General features: G+C 41.4%; 1 protein-coding gene across 4 annotated transcripts; it reads right to left on the bottom strand.

The window, feature by feature from the left end:
* Nucleotides 1–607: 607 nt before the first annotated feature.
* On the bottom strand, nt 608–18,095 carry LOC113050998 (E3 ubiquitin/ISG15 ligase TRIM25-like). Of its 4 annotated transcripts, none has more exons than XM_026214561.1 (12): nt 17,960–18,095; nt 15,563–15,655; nt 8,286–8,839; nt 8,050–8,145; nt 4,639–4,872; nt 4,406–4,544; nt 4,248–4,288; nt 3,374–3,766; nt 3,150–3,290; nt 2,119–2,346; nt 1,563–1,695; nt 608–952 (listed from the first exon to the last, which is right to left on the bottom strand). In XM_026214561.1, exons 2-11 carry the CDS (start codon nt 15,633–15,635, stop codon nt 1,585–1,587), a joined length of 2,010 nt encoding a protein of 669 aa, XP_026070346.1. In that variant the 5' UTR covers nt 15,636–15,655; nt 17,960–18,095; the 3' UTR covers nt 608–952; nt 1,563–1,584. The 4 variants fall into 4 exon arrangements, with proteins under 4 accessions (XP_026070346.1, XP_026070348.1, XP_026070347.1 ...); XM_026214563.1 differs by having other exon boundaries at nt 15,602–15,655; XM_026214562.1 differs by lacking the exon at nt 17,960–18,095 and adding an exon at nt 17,793–17,877.
* Between the last annotated feature and the right edge of the window lie 1,496 nt (nt 18,096–19,591).

The following is a 19,591-nucleotide window of genomic DNA, read 5'->3' as shown; positions in this document are numbered from 1 at the left end:
CTTATCCAGAGTGAGAAAAAGGGCTGTCAAAATCACTCTGGACCCCTCACATCCTGCACACTCCCTCTTTGAACTGTTGCCATCTGGTCGACGCTACAGAGCACTGAGCACTAGAACGACCAGACACAGGACCAGTTTCTTCCCTCAGGCAATTCATCTTATGAACAGTTGACAATAATGGCGAACACACTACACTTTATATTTATATACACACACACTTTATTTATCTAACACACATACTTAGTATACACTTAAATTTTGCACACAATATATATGTACATACATAACTTCACTTTGTAATATACCTGCCTACAATTGTCATTTGTATATTGTCATTCACTGTCTACATATTTGTATTTTTTATTCTTTTATTATGTGTTTTATGTTCTGTCGCTGTCATTCTGTTGTACTGCGGAGCTTCTGTCACGAAAACAAATTCCTCGTATGTGTACATACCTGGCAATAAAGCTCATTCTGGTTCTGGTTCTGGTTCTATTGAGGATAATCTGATTTTTACTAGCCTTTAGCATCTGAATAATGAACATCCACTTCAACCAAAGTAGTGAAATGATTTAAAATACATTGCTGTTTACTTCATTGTAAGAAAACAATGTAATTTCCTTATTTAAATTGTAGGTTTAATATTTTAGCCATTATAGGGTGACCAAATGATCAATATAGCCTACAGGTGTGAGAAGAACAGAGGGAACTGTGGGCCAGTGCGTGTCATCAGCCATCTATGTACACTACGGTTTGGTGTCTCTGATGGTTTCTTCTCACAGAAAGCTGAAAGCTGCTGGTTGTCCGAGCTCATGTTCAGTAATGTTCATCTCTTGTCTCTGGTTCACTGTTTGCTGTGCAGCTGATGCTGATGTGAAGATGCTAGTGGTGCTAGTGGTCTCTGGTGGTGCTGATGTGTCATTACATGCTGAACAATACAAATTCAGGCCTACTGTAAACACAGAAAACATTTAATAACTGCTGAGTTCTTAATATAGTTAAATTAATGTATTAAAATAAATGAAGGCAAAACATTTTTGAAGACAAAATTCAGAAGTGATCACTGATCAGTACAATAGTGTTTTTAAACCAAGTCTGGTCTGTCACTGGTATTTTTTTCAGTGTTTCAACTACAATAAGAAATCACCTTTATGCTAAATTGTCCCAAATGAACAGACACAATCAGTTGCAAGTGTTACTGGTTAGATAATAAAGGCATTAGTATAATAGCATCTCATGTGATGGGTTAATGAGAGAGCCAAGGCTTGCATTAATTAGTAAAAAATTAAGATTGGTTTATTATAACCATGATACCATGGTAATATCATTCGGACACCACCTTGATCATAATATCATGATATTTTTAGGTAGCTTAGAGTTTCACATACCGTGTATATTAATATAGTAATCATGCAGATCTATGACACAAACAATGTTGATCTTATTTTCAAGTTATTTAATTTTGATTAAAATATTAAGGCATCAAATATTTTATTTTAGGATAATGTACATTAATGAATTGTTCACAATAATGTCAGAAATAATAAAGTAAATAATCATACCCTCAGAGTTTATTTCCACAGTTTAACCATCGTATATATCAAGAAATTCCTGCAGCATGAAGCAAATTCTGGAAGAGGTTTTTTGCTCCTTAATAATTTTCTTCATGTCATTTAAATATTGATCCATTCGGGGCTGAAAAGACAAAAATAATGAGAATGACAAGCAACTTCTTTCACTCTCAATACCACGACTGAGGTGAGACCCTTGAGCAAGGCACTGAGTGTTTATGTGTTCACGTTTTCACTACTGTGTGTGGGCAATTGGATGGGTTAAATGCAGATCACAAATTCTGAGTATGGATCACAATACTTGGCCACAACTCTTTCACAAAGATGGAATAAAATTAATTGTATAGCCTCATTCCCCCATTTTTATTTTCGTATCATTTACATAAATTTATATTTCATACTTTATATTTTTAATTTTGTTGTATGTTTCTGTTGTATGTATTACTTTTTATTTATTATTATTATTATTATTATTATTATTATTGTTGTTGTTCTATGTACAATTTTAAATGTAGATTTGTTTTTTAAGTTATGTGATGAGCGTCACCTTGGACTTCTCGAAGTACAGATGTTTCCAGGTGTTGGAGAGCAGGCAGCAGAGACACTCCAGACTCTCTTCATCACGTTTCTTCAGCAGTTTGACGATGCAATCGTGTATGATGGGCTCCGTCAGCATCTTCAGTTTGAACAGCTCACCGATGAACTTGATGTTGCCTAGCGACCGTTGGTGGACTTTTTCTTTGGCATCCTCAAGGTCCTCCTGCCTCTCCTCTTCCTGAAGGGGCAGAATCAGGAAGTGAAGTCATAAATGCCTTTGTACTATATAGACTAAATAGGGAAGTATATACATATATACATACATACATATACAAAACAGCAATCAATCGTGACAGAAGGTATTATGGAAATTGCTGATTATGAAATGACAAAGGCTGCAGATTATTTAAAAACATATACTGCATGGGTTATAAGGAAGGCAGTTTTTTCTATGATTTAATGTTTGAAAAAATTAAGACATTAAGACAAATTAAGATAAATATTAGTATTGTAATTTTACAGTTTACTGCTTGTAATTTTTTTTTAATTTTAACAATGAACTATTACAATATTTATTTTGTTTAAAATTTTTTAGAACAATCAATTGATCGATTAACTGATTTATTATAATAAAAAAATTAAATATAAAAAGGACACTAAAACAAACATCAATACTTATACAATAAAATAATAATAATATAATATATACACACACACATAAAAAATTACTAAACAGAAGCAGAAAACCTGGACCTTTAAAAAATATGTTGATTCTTGATTTTTCCTTATTTTAATATTACAGTGAAATGTCTTGTATTATTAACTAATAATAACAATATCAACAGTTATTTTGTTATATAATCACAAAAGTGTTGGCTAAATTGTGCAGCCCAACAAACAAGCAACAAACCTGAAAGTAGATTTTTTTTTCACAACATTTAAATCACAATTTAAAAAAAAAAAAAAAAAATGTGCAAAAAGACTGCCCTGCCACAACCCCCTGCAGACCAGTCCACTCAGGTGATTGTGTGTTGTTCATACCCCTGTAGCAGCATCCAGCTCCTTCTGCTTCTCAAACGTTTCATCATCTTTGTCCTTCTCAAACTCTTTCTGACAATGATTCAGCAGCAGCTTTCTGAAATTGACAATCCCTCCAGGTTTCTCTGTGGTGGGAACTTTCAGCTGCGATGAGAGACAGATGATAAAACACAGACTAGATGCTGCAGGAGCTGCTTTTGTGATCACAGTGTTTGGCTCACACTCACCCCCATAAGGCAGCGGCACATGTTGGCGCAGGCTACAGAGGAGTTGGGCTCAGAGATGGCCTTCTCATAGATGAGGTGGACCACTCCTTTCAGGCGCTCCTCTGTGTCGATGGTCAGCTTCATCATCTGCTTCATCAGCGGTTGGAACATCTGCGGCGTCAGCTGATTCAACACACTCCACACACGGTTGAACAGCTCCTGCGTCTTCAAGGACTCGGGCTTGTCCTCGTCGCTGAGGCTGCTGCGCTTCACTGATGGTTTCCAGACATTCTCCACTTTATTCAGCGAGGGACATAAAAAATCTTCAGTGAGGGAAATGCTTGCTTTGATCTTCCACGGCTCCTTCATGCACTGACCTTGACCTGAACGATGAGGGCCACTCATACTAGACGTCTAGTGAGACAGAAAAGATGAAATGAATTCAACGGGTCATCTTGTTAATGCTATCAATTAATTCCAGCAATAAAAGAAAATTTCGTCATGAACAAGAACATGAACAACATCACATTAGACCACAGAAATTCCAAATGATATTTCCCTTACATTTAACTTCCGAAGGTGAATTCATCTTTGCCATGTTACATTAATTTAGTTGAGTAGTGCTATGTGCTGTATTAACAAAAATATAAATGGCGTTAATAAAAACGGCAAAACTGACGAGCACCACAATATCACGTTCATAATCTAATGCGATTAATTTAATGAACGCGATATAGCGTGGCTTGTCAGTGATTTTCGGCTCTGTGTATTAAACCGGCTTTACTGACGAGATGCGGATGACAATCATATGCGATTTATTATGCAGCCCTTGATAGATATATATATATATATATATATATATATATATGTTCTGCCAAATATTTCCATCTCTCACTTGTTTAGGATGAGCTGTATCAGGATCCAGAGTCACATCCACTGAGAAAACAACAGAAATTGAATAAAGACTAAAGATAATAAAACATCAGCAGATTTTAAGCTTTATTTAAAGAATTAAGTAAATCATTAATCTGATCAATGTATGCATTGATGTACCATTTTGTGTGAGTTTCTCATCTATAGTGTCCTTCAGTTGAGTCAGAGCTCTCCTCAGAGTCTCCAGACTGTCATGAGTCTTCATACTGATCTCAGACCAGTTCCTGGTGTTTGTAGGCCTGCACAGGGATGAGTGAATCTACAGCAGGAGAGAGGAGAAATCCTTCAGCATGGGGAGTGTTATGGTGTGATATCCTGCATTATCATTTATCAGAGAGATCATGTTGACTGACCTGTAGGAGGTGGAGGTGATCTTCAGTGTGTGAGAGCTGCTCCAGCTCAGTGTTTCTCATCTTTAGCTCAGTGATCTCCTGCTCCAGCTCTTTAATCAGCTCTTCCTCCTGTTTCTCTGCTGCTTTCTGCTGCTCCTCCATCATCTCCAGCAGTTCAGTCTGACATCTCTCAATGGAGCGGATGAGATCAGTGAAGAGCTCGACATGAGCTGCTCTATCCTTCTCTGTGTTTCTCTGATCAAACAGGAGTCAACATATTACTAGCAGTGCTTAATAAGACGAGAATCAGTGTTACTATTGCTTATACTTCAGCTAAAGTATTAACTTCATCCTGCACTGTATGCACTGAATGATTCCTCATATCATGTGTCTCTAAATCATGTTGAGGAGACTACTTTAGTAATCAGGTTATCACAGCCATGTCTATATTCAGACTGACAGTGTGATTGCAAGTGTGCAACAATAAAACAAGAAGTTACAATTATTAAGTAGGGTTGGTAATCGTTAGAAATTTACAGTTCCGGTTCCACGTAACAGTTCCGGTTCAGATTCCAGTTCCATTAAAATCATAAAAACAAAACAACAATTAAAAAATAGCAGTAAATAAAATGCACTCAATGCTACTCAATGCGCTGTTTATTACTTACTGTCAACTTAATTTAAAGGTTGGCAATGTCAAAATGCAACATATATTACAGGATAAAGAGCTTCATAAGTAGGGATGGGTATTGTTAGAAATTTTCAGGTTCCGGTTCTGGTTCCTTTTAAATTAACTATTATTATGTTTTTTACTATTTTACCTTCACTGAATGTAGTGTTGCTAATTTTGAGTAATGCCGGTCCATCAATCAGCATGTGCTTCAAAGTTGATGTTTTTTACACTGCGTCCCCTTGAAATTATAAGGTTCTATCTGCGTTCTGAATAGTTTTGAGATATTGAGCTTTAAAGTTTTTGTGTTCCATAGACTTCTGTAGATAGAACCTTTTTGTTTTTTCAATAGAAAATCCCAAAATGTACACAACTTAAAATAAAACATCACATAATGTAAATAAATTATCACAGAATAAGAATATGTGAATAACTCAATTTTGACAAAAATGTCAGATAGAACCTTATAATTCCAAGGGGACGACTGTCAATAACATTTAGGTTTTCAAGTAGGAATAGACTGGTTGGCCAAATAGTCCCTTGAGGGCTAAGACCCTTGGTTCTACTTATAACCGTGTGTAAACACACTCCATGAAGCCCCTATTTTACAAATAATAATGCAGTCAGGAGATGGTGTGATGCAATGAGTGATTTCCAAATTTGTAAACAATTAAAATGCATGAAAATAAATATTTACTATCACTTTGTTTATCACTCTTGAGTCAGTATGTATATTACTATGTGATACTATGTGTTTACAGATCCCTACTATCACTACCACTCGCAAACCATGCATCACACACTATAGGCAGTGCGATCCTAACAACCTACAGTACATACTTTGTCTATGTCTGCTAATGCACTACTTTATTTTTCTATTGGTCTCTGGAATTGCCAGTCTGCTCTTAACAAAGCCAATTTCATTACTTCTATTATTAGTCATTCAAAGCTAAATCTCATGGCCTTGACAGAGATCTGGGTGAAACCAGAGGACACTCCTACACCTGCAGCACTCACCAATAATTTCTAATTTTCCCACTCCCCACGTTTGACTGGAAGAGGTGGAGGTACTGGTCTGCTTATCTCTAATGATTGGAAATTTAATCCTTTACCATCTTTGGGTAACAACAAATTTTTCAGTCACTCCTCTCTTCCTTCTCTGCTAATGTCTCCACTGGTAAAAGTAGAAACAGAGGTGTGACATGCGTTTGTTCTGGCTTGTTAAAAATTAATCTTGCTGCAGCATCCTGGATTAATTGTAAAGGTTTGATAGAACTGGCTGGAAGACCTGCCAAGAGAGCATTGCGATAGGCCAACCTGGACAGAACAAGAGCTTGTACAAGGAGTTGTACAGCATGTTCCGAAAGAAAGGGCCTGATCTTCAATAAAGCAAATCTGCAGGACTGGACATTTTTATTTTTGAAGAAGTTATGCTTGATGTCCCTAACTGGATGGTGAAATTGTGATGAAATGATGGATTTGCTGGAACCACAAGCAGTTCTGTCTTGGCAAGGTTGAGTTGAAGGTGATGGTCCTTCATTCAGCAAGAAATGTCTTTCAGACAAACTGAGATGCGAACAGCTACCGTTGGATCATCTGGATGGAATGAGAGGTAGAGTTGAGTGTCATCAGCATAGCAGTGGTATGAAAAGCCATGTTTCGGAATTACACAACCTAATGATGCCATGTAGACAGAGAAGAGAAGTGGTCCAAGAACTGAGCCCTGAGGTACCCCAGTAGTTAGATGTTGCGAGCTGGACACATCACCTTTCCAAGATACTTTGAAGGACCTATCTGATAGGTAAGACTTTAACCACTGGAGTGTGGTTCCTGAGATGCTCTTTACCCAGTATGGTTGACAGGAGGATCTGGTGATTGAAGATTTGGATTCTGCTCTTGCCAGTCTTAGAGCTTCAACAACTGAGAGCAAGGCAGTCTCAGTTGAATGTTCACTTCTGAAGCCAGATTGGTTGCTGTCAAGGAGGTTGTTCTGTGTGAGAAAGGCAGAGACTGACCACAGCTCGTTCAAGTGTTTTTGCAATGAAAGGAAGAAGGGAAACTGGTCTGTAGTTCTCTAAAAGAGATGGGTTGAGGGTGGATTTCTTAAGTAGTGGAGCTATACGAGCCTGTCTAAATGTTGAGGGAAAATCACCAGTGTGGAGGGATATGTTAATGATGTAAGTAAGTGCAGGTACAACTGCAGGAGAAATGGCTTGAAGGAGATGAGATGGAAAAGGATCAAGTGGACAAGTAGTAGAATGATTAGAAAGGATGAGATTGGAGATGTCTGCCTCAGAGAGTGAAGAGATGGATATGAATGATTGTATTTTGCTGGTAAGATGGGCTTAATGGATTGTTTTGTGGAAAATTGTGCACTGATGTTTTTCATTTTATTAATGACAAATGTGGCTAGGTCGTCAGCTATTAAAGATGATGCAAAAATGATGATGATGATAATGACAATTGTGCCACTGCGAAACTCAATCCGATCAATGTGTTCGTTAGTTAAAGACACGGCAATGCGTGTTTGTGGAAAAAAAAGTGTTTGTGGAACAAAGTGTGTTCTAAGGAACTGGTTTTGGTCCCTACACCCTTCATTCCTTCAAATCTCTTACTCTGGAGGGTAAACCCTTCAAAAAGATCATGGCACAGGGATGAACCTTTCAGAATGAAACACAGCCACCCAACTAAACTAATTTAACTACAGTAAGTGCTACATAATAAATATTTACATTTATTTCATTTGATTATTTTGAACTCACTTTTCTGACTTCTGCTGAGTGTTTGATGTCTTGAATCTTCTTGATTCTGTCCTGGATCATCTGCTGCATGTCTTCATGTGTCTTCATCAGCTCAATCTATACAGAGAACAACACAGACACATGCATCATAACAGAGATTAAATTTACAATATGTTTTCATCATGAACTTTTATTTCACAACAGGAAATAAAATCTGATTCCTCATGATATGAGCCCTTTAAAAGTATAACTTCTACCTTCTTCTCTTGACTCTCCTCTTCTATAGTAACAGTGTTGTGGTTCTCGTGGTCTTTCACAGTGCAGATTGAACACACACATGTCTGATCATCTCTACAGAACAGATCCAGAGGTTTCTCATGTTTCTGGCATATATAGTCCTCCAGATTACTCACAGGATCCATCAGTTTGTGTTTCTTCAAACCTGCCACTCTCAAATGAGTCTCCAGGTGACTTTCACAGTAAGAGCTCTGACACACCAGACATGACTTCAGCGCTTTCAGCTTTCTTTCCTCACAGATGTCACACAGAACTTCAGGCATTTTCTCAGGACTTTTCTTTTTATAGTGATCTGCAATCTCTCGGAGTGTGGTATTAATCTTGAGATCAGGTCTTTGCTTGAATGTTTCTTTACAGTTTGGACAGCTGCAGGTCTGGCTGTTGTCCCAGTGTTCATTCAGACAGGTCTTGCAGAAGTTGTGTCCACAGGGAGTGCTGACTGGATCAGTGAACACATCCAGACATATAGAGCATTGAAGCTCCTCAGTCAGTGAACTAATGGAGGATGACATTGCTGGAAAGAGACATTATTTAGAATTAGTATGAACCCCAATAATATTTTCCCCATGAATCCCATGAAGCACTTCATGAAGCTGTTTGAATGTAAAGAGTGTCTAGAGACAAACGGCCCTGTTTTAACGATCTAAACGCAAAGTGTAAAGTACATGGAGCAAATACACCCAGGGCGTGTCCAAATACATTTTTGCTGTTTTAACTGGGGCGCATTTTTGGAATGGGTTGTACCTATTCTCTTAATAAGTTATGGGCATAACATTCAATAAACCAATCAGTGTGTTATCTCCCATTCCCTTTAAGAGTGAGATGCGCTCACGCCATGGCGGATCGCTATTACATGGCGGAATTTGTTGGCGGAAAAGCTGAACGCTTCTCAAGCGAAGAAACTGATCTGCTCGTACGTGTAGTTAAAGCAGTGAGCAGATCATCTACAGGACAAGCAGGAATCCACCAAAGCTTCCCGAGATGAAGAAGGCATGAGATGATGCATTGGATGCAGGCTTTTAAATAGCTCCGTGCGATGAGTCAGTTAATATGTATTTGTGTGTATTGGCACAATTGTTCAATTAATTAGCCAATTTCATTTATCATCATACGTAGTATGCTAATACGCTAAATTTCAAATAGGTAGCCTAATTCTAATACAAGCAATACTATCCATCATTACATTTTTATATTTATGCAGCCTACACAATAATATTCTTTTACACTGTAATCCTTTTGTTTTTAATATTTGGCATGTTTGTGTGATGCACATCCCTGTGTGTAATAAGCAAAGTCTACATGCACTGTGGACCCTCCCAGTGGCGCATTTTCTACCAACGCGCTCTTTAAATAACAAAAAAAATATATATTGTGTAATTGACTTTAGGGGCCCTATAATACACCGTTCGCATTTTCCCTTGTCTTTTAATTAGCAAATGCATTTGTGCTCATTTTTGCGCCTATGGGCGTGCTAGTCTAAAAAAGAGATGTGTTCAGGCACATTGCTGGCGCAATGCTATTTTAAGGAGCTGAAAATAGACTGCGTCATATACCAGCTCAAACCTTGTCTAAAATCTGGTGCACTGTCTTTTCTTTGTTATTTAAAGAGCGTACACGCTGCTTATTAAAAACAGGGACACACAGCAGCACACAAACAAGCCAAATATTAAAAATTAAAGGATTGCAATGCATAAGATTGTTTTGTAGGCTAATTAAATATATATATATATATTTGCTTGCCAAATTCTGCCACGTAAATAGCAAATCTGCCGTGGCACGAGAGCAACTGGCTCTTAAAGGGAATTGAAGATGAGACTCTGATTGGTTTATTGCTCGTTACGCCCAAAAAACACCTTAAGGGCATAGGGACAACCTGTTTAGACCATGCACCCGGGCGCGCCAACCGTTTTTCTGTCGTTAATATAGCAAAAGTGGATTTGGACACGCCCCGAGTGCACCTGTGTCGTGTGCTTTAAACTTAAACATTGTGCTGGGTGTATGATAGGGTCCAAAGAGTGGAGACTTTGGAGAAACTTAAATATGTATTAGATGATGTACATTCTGGTAATTAATACTAAATCAACCCAGAAAAACTGATCAGAAACCTAATTTGAAGGTCATTACACGACCACTTACCAAATAAGCTAATACAAGAATGTCCCTAGGTTACGTATGTAACCCTAGTTCCTCGAGGGAACGAGACGCTGCGTCGAGCGCTTTTGGGGAACGCCTTTGGCAAGAACAACTCTGAATATCGTGTGCAATCAGTTCAATGAAAGAGCATGACGTCACGGACGGGGTGACGTAGCGACCAGGAAGCTATAAAGGCACGTGCCACGCCGCTGGCCTCAGCTTCGAGTAGGGAAGCAAGCGCAGGCAGGGGTGCCGGGAGGAACTAGGGTTACATACACGAGCGCTTTTGGGGAACGATGTGCCAACGCTGCCAGACTACCAAGCCCCTGCCTAGTGTGTATCCGAAGAGCACAGCTTAGGACGAGAGGACAGAAGAGCCAGGAGCGGCTCGCATATCGAGATTGTAAAATCTGGCGAATGTAGAGGGCGTGGACCACCCCGCAGCGTTGCAGATGTCCAAGAGGGACACACCTGCTAAAAAGGCCTTAGAGGCAGCCATACTCTGCGTAGAGTGAGCCTTGGATCCCAAAGGAAGGGGAAGACCAGAGGACTCATAGGAGACGTTGATAGCCTCGACTATCCAACAACTAAGGGTCTGCTTGGTGGCAGGAGAACCCTTTTTAGGAGGACCGTAGCATACAAGCAATTGGTCAGACTTTCTCCACAGGGCAGCTCTGTGGATGTATGCGTCCAATGCTCGCACTGGACACATACAATTTAGCTTGGCCTGGTCTGGCTCCCGAAAGGGAGGAGGACATAAGGCCTGCAGTACGACAGGTTGTGGTGTGACAGAGGGAACTTTAGGTATAGAAATGCTTTGGCCAAACCAGGGGCAAAGTCTAGATAGTTAGGGGCCACCGAGAGGGCCTGAAGATCTCCAACTCTCTTTAGAGAGGTAATAGCCAGTAATAGGGTAGTCTTAAGTGTCAGATGTCTGTCTGAGATTTCTTGAATTGGCTCGAATGGAGCTTTGCAGAGAGCCTCTAACACCACAACCAAATCCCATGGGGGAATACAGGACCGTACTGGAGGTCTCAGCCTCAGTGCACCTCGGAGGAAACGTGTAACTAGGGGGTGTCTACCCAGTGACTGGTCACTGAAAGGGACGTGGTAAGCAGCCATGGCCGCCATGTACACCTTTAAGGTGGAGTGGGTTAACCCCGCAGAGAGCCTAGCTTGTAAAAACTCCAGAACTGTACCAACTGGGCAGTTAACAGGGTCAAGGTGTCGATCTCTGCACCATGAAGTGAAGAGTTTCCACTTCAGGGCGTACAGTTTCCTCGTGGAGGGAGCTCTGGATTGGAGTCTCAACAACCTCAGTTGAGAGACCGGCTGCTAGCAGATGTGCCCCCTCAGGGGCCACACCCACAGCTTCCACAACTCCAGGCGAGGGTGAATTATTTTGCCCTGCGCCTGAGAGAGTAGATCTGTCCTGATCGGAATCTGCCATGGAGAGCCGTCGAGGAGAGAAATCAGATCTGCGAACCCCGTCCCGGCGTACTCTCGCCAGAACTCCCGGGAGCAGAGCGATGGGGGGAAAAGCATACAGACGAAGCCTCGGCCAAGTCTGTGCCATAGCATCTAGTCCCAGTGGAGCTGGGTGAACTAGAGAGAACCAGAGGGGACATTGCGATGTCTCTCGAGTCGTGAAGAGGTCCACCTGAGCTTTGCCAAATATTTGCCATATCTGCTTCACCACCTCGGGATGAAGCATCCATTCCCCGGGCCTCTGCCCCTGTCTCGACAGCATGTCTGCTCCCACATTCAATCGCCCAGGAATATACACTGCTCTTAGCGAGAGGAGTTTGCCCTGGGACCACAGGAGGATCTGGTACACCAGCTTGTACAAGGGGCGTGAACGCAGACCCCCCTGGTGATTGATATAAGAGACTACCGCTGTGTTGTCGGTGCGCACTAACACATGACAGCCTCTCAGGTCTGGGAGGAAATATTTTAAAGCTCGATATACTGCTAGCATTTCTAGACAATTGATGTGCCATGTCAGATGGCGACCACTCCACAGACCGCGGGAAGGGTGGCCACTTATGACCGCACCCCACCCGGTGAGGGATGCATCTGTAGCTAGCGTTACACGGCGACCAAGAGCTCCCAACACCGGGCCCTGATTCAAGAACAAAGGTTTCTTCCATATGTCTAAGGCAAGAAGGCATCGCCGCGTGACCTGAATAGTTCGGAAAGGATTTACCCTCGGGGAAAACCCCTTGGTCTTGAGCCACCACTGAAGGGGCCTCATGTGCAGGAGACCAAAAGGTATCACGTTGGACGCAGCTGCCATGAGCCCTAACAGTCTCTGAAACTGCTTCACAGTGAGTGACTGGCCTTCTCTGACTCTCTTGACTGATGTGAGGATCGACTCGATCCGAGCAGGAGACATACGTGCCTGCATCGTGGTCGAATCCCATACTACGCCTAGATAGGTGGTTCTCTGAACTGGAGAAAGTACACTCTTCTTGGCATTCAGTCTCAAACCCAGCTCTCCCATATTGGCGAGAACGACACCTCGATGTCGAACCGCCATCTGCTCTGATTGAGCTAGAATCAACCAATCGTCGATATAATTTAGAATGCGGATGCCCTGCATACGGAGGGGTACCAGAGCGGCATCTACACATTTCGTGAACGTGCGGGGTGAGAGTGCAAGGCCGAATGGAAGTACTCGATATTGATAAGCTTTGCCCCCGAAAGCGAACCTCAGAAACTTCCTGTGTTGTGGAAGGATGGATATGTGGAAGTATGCATCTTTGAGATCTATCGTGACAAACCAGTCCTCGGATCTGATTTGAGCTACAACCTGTTTGACAGTAAGCATTTTGAACTTCAGTGACATAACTGAGAGGTTTAACTGACGTAGGTCTAAGATCGGACGCAACCCCCCATCCTTCTTTGGAACTATGAAATACCGGCTGTAGAATCCGGATTCCCTGTCTAGAGGAGGGACCACCTCGATGGCCTCCTTCCTTAATAGGGTATTCACTTCTTGTTCCATAACCAGAGCCTGCTGGGGGCCGACAACTGTCAGTGTAACCCCATTGAATCTCGGCGGTGGACGGCCGAATTGAATAGCATAGCCTCTTTCTACTGTATGCAGGACCCATTGAGATACATTTGGCAGAAGTTTCCACGCTGCTCGGAAATGTACTAAGGGAATCAGTCTCTCGAGACTGATCTCTGGTGTAAGAGGCCCCCGAAGGGGAGGCGAGCTTCCCAGCTCCGCTACGCTCATGGGCGGAAATAACTGGGAGGGACACTCGCGGGAGACTGCTGCGCCCTGAAACACTGGCAGGGTTGGCAGACCGGCCTCCAGAGGGTACCGGGGAGAGGCGGGCACCGTATGATGAGGTGGATACCGCTCTGACCCCGTAGGGGCTACCCTAGAGGTCACTGGAATGCTGGCGTCAGGACCTCTTTGTCGAGGACTTCCTAGCTTCGATAACTGTACGAAGATCAGATTTTATTCTAGGAGCCCCCGACTCAGAGCCTCGCGGTATGAGGAGCCTGCTAGTGGTGCGAGTATCTCCCGTCCAGATAACCCACGGGCCTCCTGGAACCTGTCGACGACAGTATTTACTGTGTCGCCGAACAGGCCCGAGGCTTGGAGCGGGGTGTCCAGGAGGCAGAACCTGTCACGGTCTTTAATTTGGGACAGGTTCAGCCATAAATGCCTCTCCGCGGCCACCAAGGCTGCCATAGACCGCCCAATCGCGCGAGCGGTCTCTTTGTTGCCGCGGAGGGAGAGATCAGCGGTCCGTCTAAGCTCTGCAATATCGTCGGACTTGATCCCCTCTCCCTCGTCTACGTCTCTCAGCAGGTCGGCCTGATATGCTTGAAGGACGGCCATGGTGTGAAGGCACGCCCCTGCCTGACCTGCTGCCACATAGCCCTTGCCCACTAACACTGATGTCGTTCTTAATGCTTTTGTAGGCAAGGCCGGAGCCTTCAGAGACGACGCCGAACCGGGTGACAGATAGCCCGCAAGCGCCTGTTCAACCCGTGGCATCGCTCTGTACCCACGCTCATCGAGCCCTGTCACATTCCCATAATACTGCGAATCAGGGCCGAAGAGACGGGTGGAATATGGGTGTTTCCACGACCTCGCTATTTCGTCATGGAGGTCGGGAAAAAAGGGAAGGCTCCGGGCTGGAGGTGGTTGTCTGGGCCTGAGATACCGCTCATCGAGTTTACTTCTCTGCGGTTCATGTTTTTTCTCTGGGGACCAGTCTATCTTTAACTTCTCGACTGCGCGAGTAACCACCTCCAGCAGCTCCTCATACTGGGGCGAAAGGGGTGGCGAATCCCTACCAAAGAGAGGTGGAGTGTCGACCCCTCGCCCGGGGGGGAAGAAACCGACGAGCGTGCTTCCGATCCCAGGGTTTGGGCGCCGGATCTAGCAGATGAGGAAGGAGATAAGGACTGGCCCGTCTCCATTCCCTCTGCCAGATCCACCTGCGAACCCCACGAGTGCAGCAGCCACTCTGCCTCAGCAGAAGCGGGGCCAGAGCCGCGGGGAACGCTGGCGAAGGCTCCCTCCTCGAAGAGCGCCCTCCGGGATCGAAGCGTCCGCACCCCAGGCAAACCACGCATAAATCATGTGTGTCTCCAGCCGTGATGTAGCGCTGGCATGGAGGAACACACAGTTTATAGCGCGATTTGGTTTCGCCCTTCAAATGTCTGGTCTTTGCTTTAGACTTAGGCATCTTAGTCTAATAATACTGGACAGACAACAGTAAATAAGACTTACAAGACAGACTTATGAACATGCACACACAGAGCGCTTGCTGAAAGACGCGAAGCTGAGGCCAGCTGCGTGGCACGTGCCTTTATAGCTTCCTGGTCGCTACGTCACCCCGTCCGTGACGTCACGCTCTTCCATTGAACTGATTGCACACGATATTCAGAGTTGTTCTTGCCAAAGGTGTTCCCCAAAAGCGCTCGACGCAGCGTCTCGTTCCCGAAGAGGAACCATAATTATTGATTCAAGTTGAAATTATTTTCTGCTATCTATATCTGCTAAACATCTGAAATATTATTTGAGAAAAGTAAATTTCATTAATAAACTTGGTGTTATTCTGAACTATTGACTTACATGGTGATTTATGGTCAAAATGTAGTCCCCATGACTTACTTGCTTTTGCTGATGCTGGTGAAGATTCTGCCATTGCTCTTGATCTCTTCAAGCCTAAAAAAAAGAACACTTTTTTTTCTTTTTCAGACTTTAAACAAGTTGGGTCAAGCCAAATCATTATTTACATCAAAGTGTTTAAGTCTCATGTAAGAAGTGATAGTAAAGGAAAGAAATTTAAAACAAAGAGAGTGACTCATAAACTCACGGAACAATCTGGACTATGAACTGCTGTTAAGATTAAAGAGAGTACAAAGAGTTATACATACAGGTGGATCTCAATAAATTAGAATGTCATGGAATAGTTAATTTATTTCAGTAATTCAACTCAAATCGTGAAACTCCTGTATTAAATAAATTCAATGCACGCAGACTGAAGTAGTTTAAGTATTTGGCTCTTTTAAATGTGATGATTTGGACTCACATTTAACAAAATCCCAACAATTCATCTCTACAAATTAGAATAGCCTACTTCATAAGATCAAAATATATATATATTATAATTTTTAGTGAATTGTTGGCCTTCTGAAAAGTATGTTAATTTTATGTACATGTACTCAATACGTTTGCTTTAATTACTGCCTCAAGACGTGTCATGGAGGTGATCAGTTGAGGTGTTCTGGAAGCCCAGGTTTCTTTGACAGTGGCCTTCAGCTCATCTGCATGGTTTGGTCTCTTGTTTCTCATTTTTCTCTTGACAATAGCCCATAGATTCTCTATAGGGTTCAAGTCTGGTGAGTTTGCTGGACAGTCAAGCACACAAACACCATGGCCATTGCAGTGTGTGCAGGTGCCAAATCCTGCTGGAAAAATGATATCAGCATCTTCAAAAAGCTGGTCAGCAGAAGGAAGCATGAAGTGCTCCAAAATTTCTTGTTAAACGGGTGCAGTGACTTTGGTTTTCAAAAAACACAATGCACCAACATCAGCAGATGATATTGTACCCCAAATCATCACAGACTGTGGAACCTTTACACTGGACTTCAAGCAATAGGACCATGGTTTCCAGATGAAATTAGGGATGCACGATATTGGATTTTGGCCGATATCGATATGCCGATATTTTCTAAATAATTTTGGCCGATGCCGATATCGATATATATACAAATATATACTGATATATTTAAACTTTAATTTTACTGAAGAGAAATCCAAGTATGTCTTCTGTACTGATTATACCATAAATTTATTATTTTACAAATGTAGACAGACATTCACATCTGAAAAACAGGTCAATTATTTCACTTGGAGAATATCGGTTTGGCTCATCGGCAGAAATATTCATATCGGCCGATACCGATAATGGTCATTTTAAGCTTTTATCGGCCGATACCGATGTTGTGCCGATATTATCGTGCATCCCTAGATGAAATACAAAACTTGCTCTCATCTGAAAAGAGGAATTTGGTCCACTGGGCAATAGTCCAGTTCTTCTTCTCCTTAGCCCAGGTAAGACACCTCTGAAGTTGTCTGTGGTTCAGCAAATTCCTTGACATATCTTGATGCCTTGACCCCAGCATCAGTCCATTCCTTGTGAAGTTCACTCAAATTCTTGAATCAATTTTGCTTGACAATCCTCATAAGGCTGCGGTTCTCTCGGTTGGTTGTGAATCTTTTTCTTCCACTTTTTTTTCCTTCCACTCAACTTTCTGTTAACATGCTTGGATACAGAACTGTGAACAGCCATCTTATTTGGCAATGGATGTTTGTGGCTCCTTGTGAAGGGTGTCAATGATTGTCTTCTGGACAACTTTCAGATCAGCAGTCTTCCCCATGATAGTGTAGCCTAGTGAACCAAACTGAGAGACCATCTTGAAGGCTCAGGAAACCTTTGCAGGCGTTTTGAGTTGATAAGCTGCTTTGCATGTCACCATATTCTAATTTTATGAAATTGGTGAGTTTTTGTTAAATGTGAGTGAAAATCATCACAATTAAAATAACCAAATACTTAAACTACTTCAGTTTCACAATTTGAGTTAAATTACTGAAATGAACTTTTCCACAACATTCTAATTTATTGAGATGTACCTGTATATATATATATATATATATATATATATATATATAATTACATCTCTCAGTAAAATATATGATATGGTCAAAAGTCTTTTGTGTCCTCTTAAACCACATAAACATGCTCACAAAAAACAAAAATCTTTTCTTTACAACCTATCAAATGATATACATTTAATACCTTTTTTATATAATTTCAGTGCAGTAATCGACTAAAGCAGTTGAGTATTTGACACGCTTGAACCTGCTTCTGTTCAGCTCATTCAGTCTGACATAAACCCTACTAAACCAGACCAGATCCATTAGAAACCTGTTCAGGACAATCTCTCTTATATTTATATCCCTTACCTGTAAGTATCAGGTGTTTCTAAAAGGTTCTTTCAACGATTCAGTATTCTGTTGTTTTGATCGTTTCAGGAGTCTGTATGGTTGCAGATAAGTAAGTTTCACTTTCTCGTAAATCGACAGTAGTAACAACATTAATAAAATTGCCAACAGAACGCCGCACTCTGGTGGTGCTTATGTGCCTTTACATGCTGAACAACATTGCTTCAATACTGTAAGTATAATGTTTCATAAATGTTTATATAATATAATATAAAATAGTGAATGTAATGAAATGAATGAAGCCGAAGACACTCTGAAGACTAAAATCGTGTTTTTGAGATAAACAAAAGTGTTTTTGGATTAAGTTTGGTCAGTCACTGGTATCTATACTGATCAATGTTTTAAAAATTCCAGCTGTTAATGCAATGACTTACTCAATAATGAGTAACTTTACAGTCATCACTGATTACTGAACATGTTAATTCTAGGTTCAATATATTAGATATTAATGCAATTAAGCCTTCTGTAAAAGGCATAGTTCACCCAACAATGAAAATTCTGTCATTTACTCATCCTCATGTCGTTCCAAACCTGTATGAGTTGCTTTCTTATGTTGAATATAGAAGAAGATATTTTGAAGATTGCTGGTATTCAAACAGTTGGTGGTTGACATTGACTTCCATGGTAGAAAAAAAAAATACTATGAAAGTCAATGGCAACCACCAACTGTTTGATTACCAGCAATCTTCAAAATATCTTCTTACATTTTTGGGTGAAATCTATCCCTTTAAATTGTCCTAAATGTACCGACACAATCAGCTGCACGTGTTATTGGCTAGATAATCAATCAATCAATCAATCAATCACCTTTATTTATATAGTGCTTTAAACAAAATACATTGCGCCAAAGCACTGAACAACATTCATTTGGAAAACAGTGTCTCAATAATGCAAAATGATAGTTAAAGGCAGTTCATCATTGAATTCAGTGATGTCATCTCTGTTCAGTTGAAATAGTGTCTGTTTTAATTTGCAATCAAGTCAACGATATCGCTGTAGATGAAGTGACCCCAACTAAGCAAGCCAGAGGCGACAGCGGCAAGGAACCGAAACTCCATCGGTGACAGAATGGAGAAAAAAACCTTGGGAGAAACCAGGCTCAGTTGGGGGGCCAGTTCTCCTCTGACCAGACGAAACCAGTAGTTCAATTCCAGGCTGCAGCAAAATCAGATTGTGCAGAAGAATCATCTGTTTCCTGTGGTCTTGTCCTGGTGCTCCTCTGAGACAAGGTCTTTACAGGGGATCTGTATCTGGGATCAATAATCAATGCATTAGTATATTAAGTTGTTTACTCCAAAAGTGAAAAGATTGAAATAGGCCCAGATGAAAACAGATGAGAATTTTCCGGAAGCTGAACAGTTTTCCTTTGGTATATTAACCTCAAAATAATTCTTAAAATGAAACTTGCAGTCCGACTTTCGGACACATATACAGCGTTACTAAGTATACAGTATACTATTATTCTATATTCTTTGCACTGTGACGTTACTGACGTAAATAGGGATGTTTTTACAATGAAAACATCCCTTTTTACATCAAGGATATTGCCTCTAGGGACTCAAGAGCATTCTTCAGGACCATATCCTTTCCATT

This window comes from Carassius auratus, chromosome 31 (assembly GCF_003368295.1).
Source record: "Carassius auratus strain Wakin chromosome 31, ASM336829v1, whole genome shotgun sequence".
In the NCBI taxonomy this organism is placed as follows: domain Eukaryota; kingdom Metazoa; phylum Chordata; class Actinopteri; order Cypriniformes; family Cyprinidae; genus Carassius; species Carassius auratus.
This window is presented reverse-complemented; position numbering and strand designations above follow the sequence as displayed.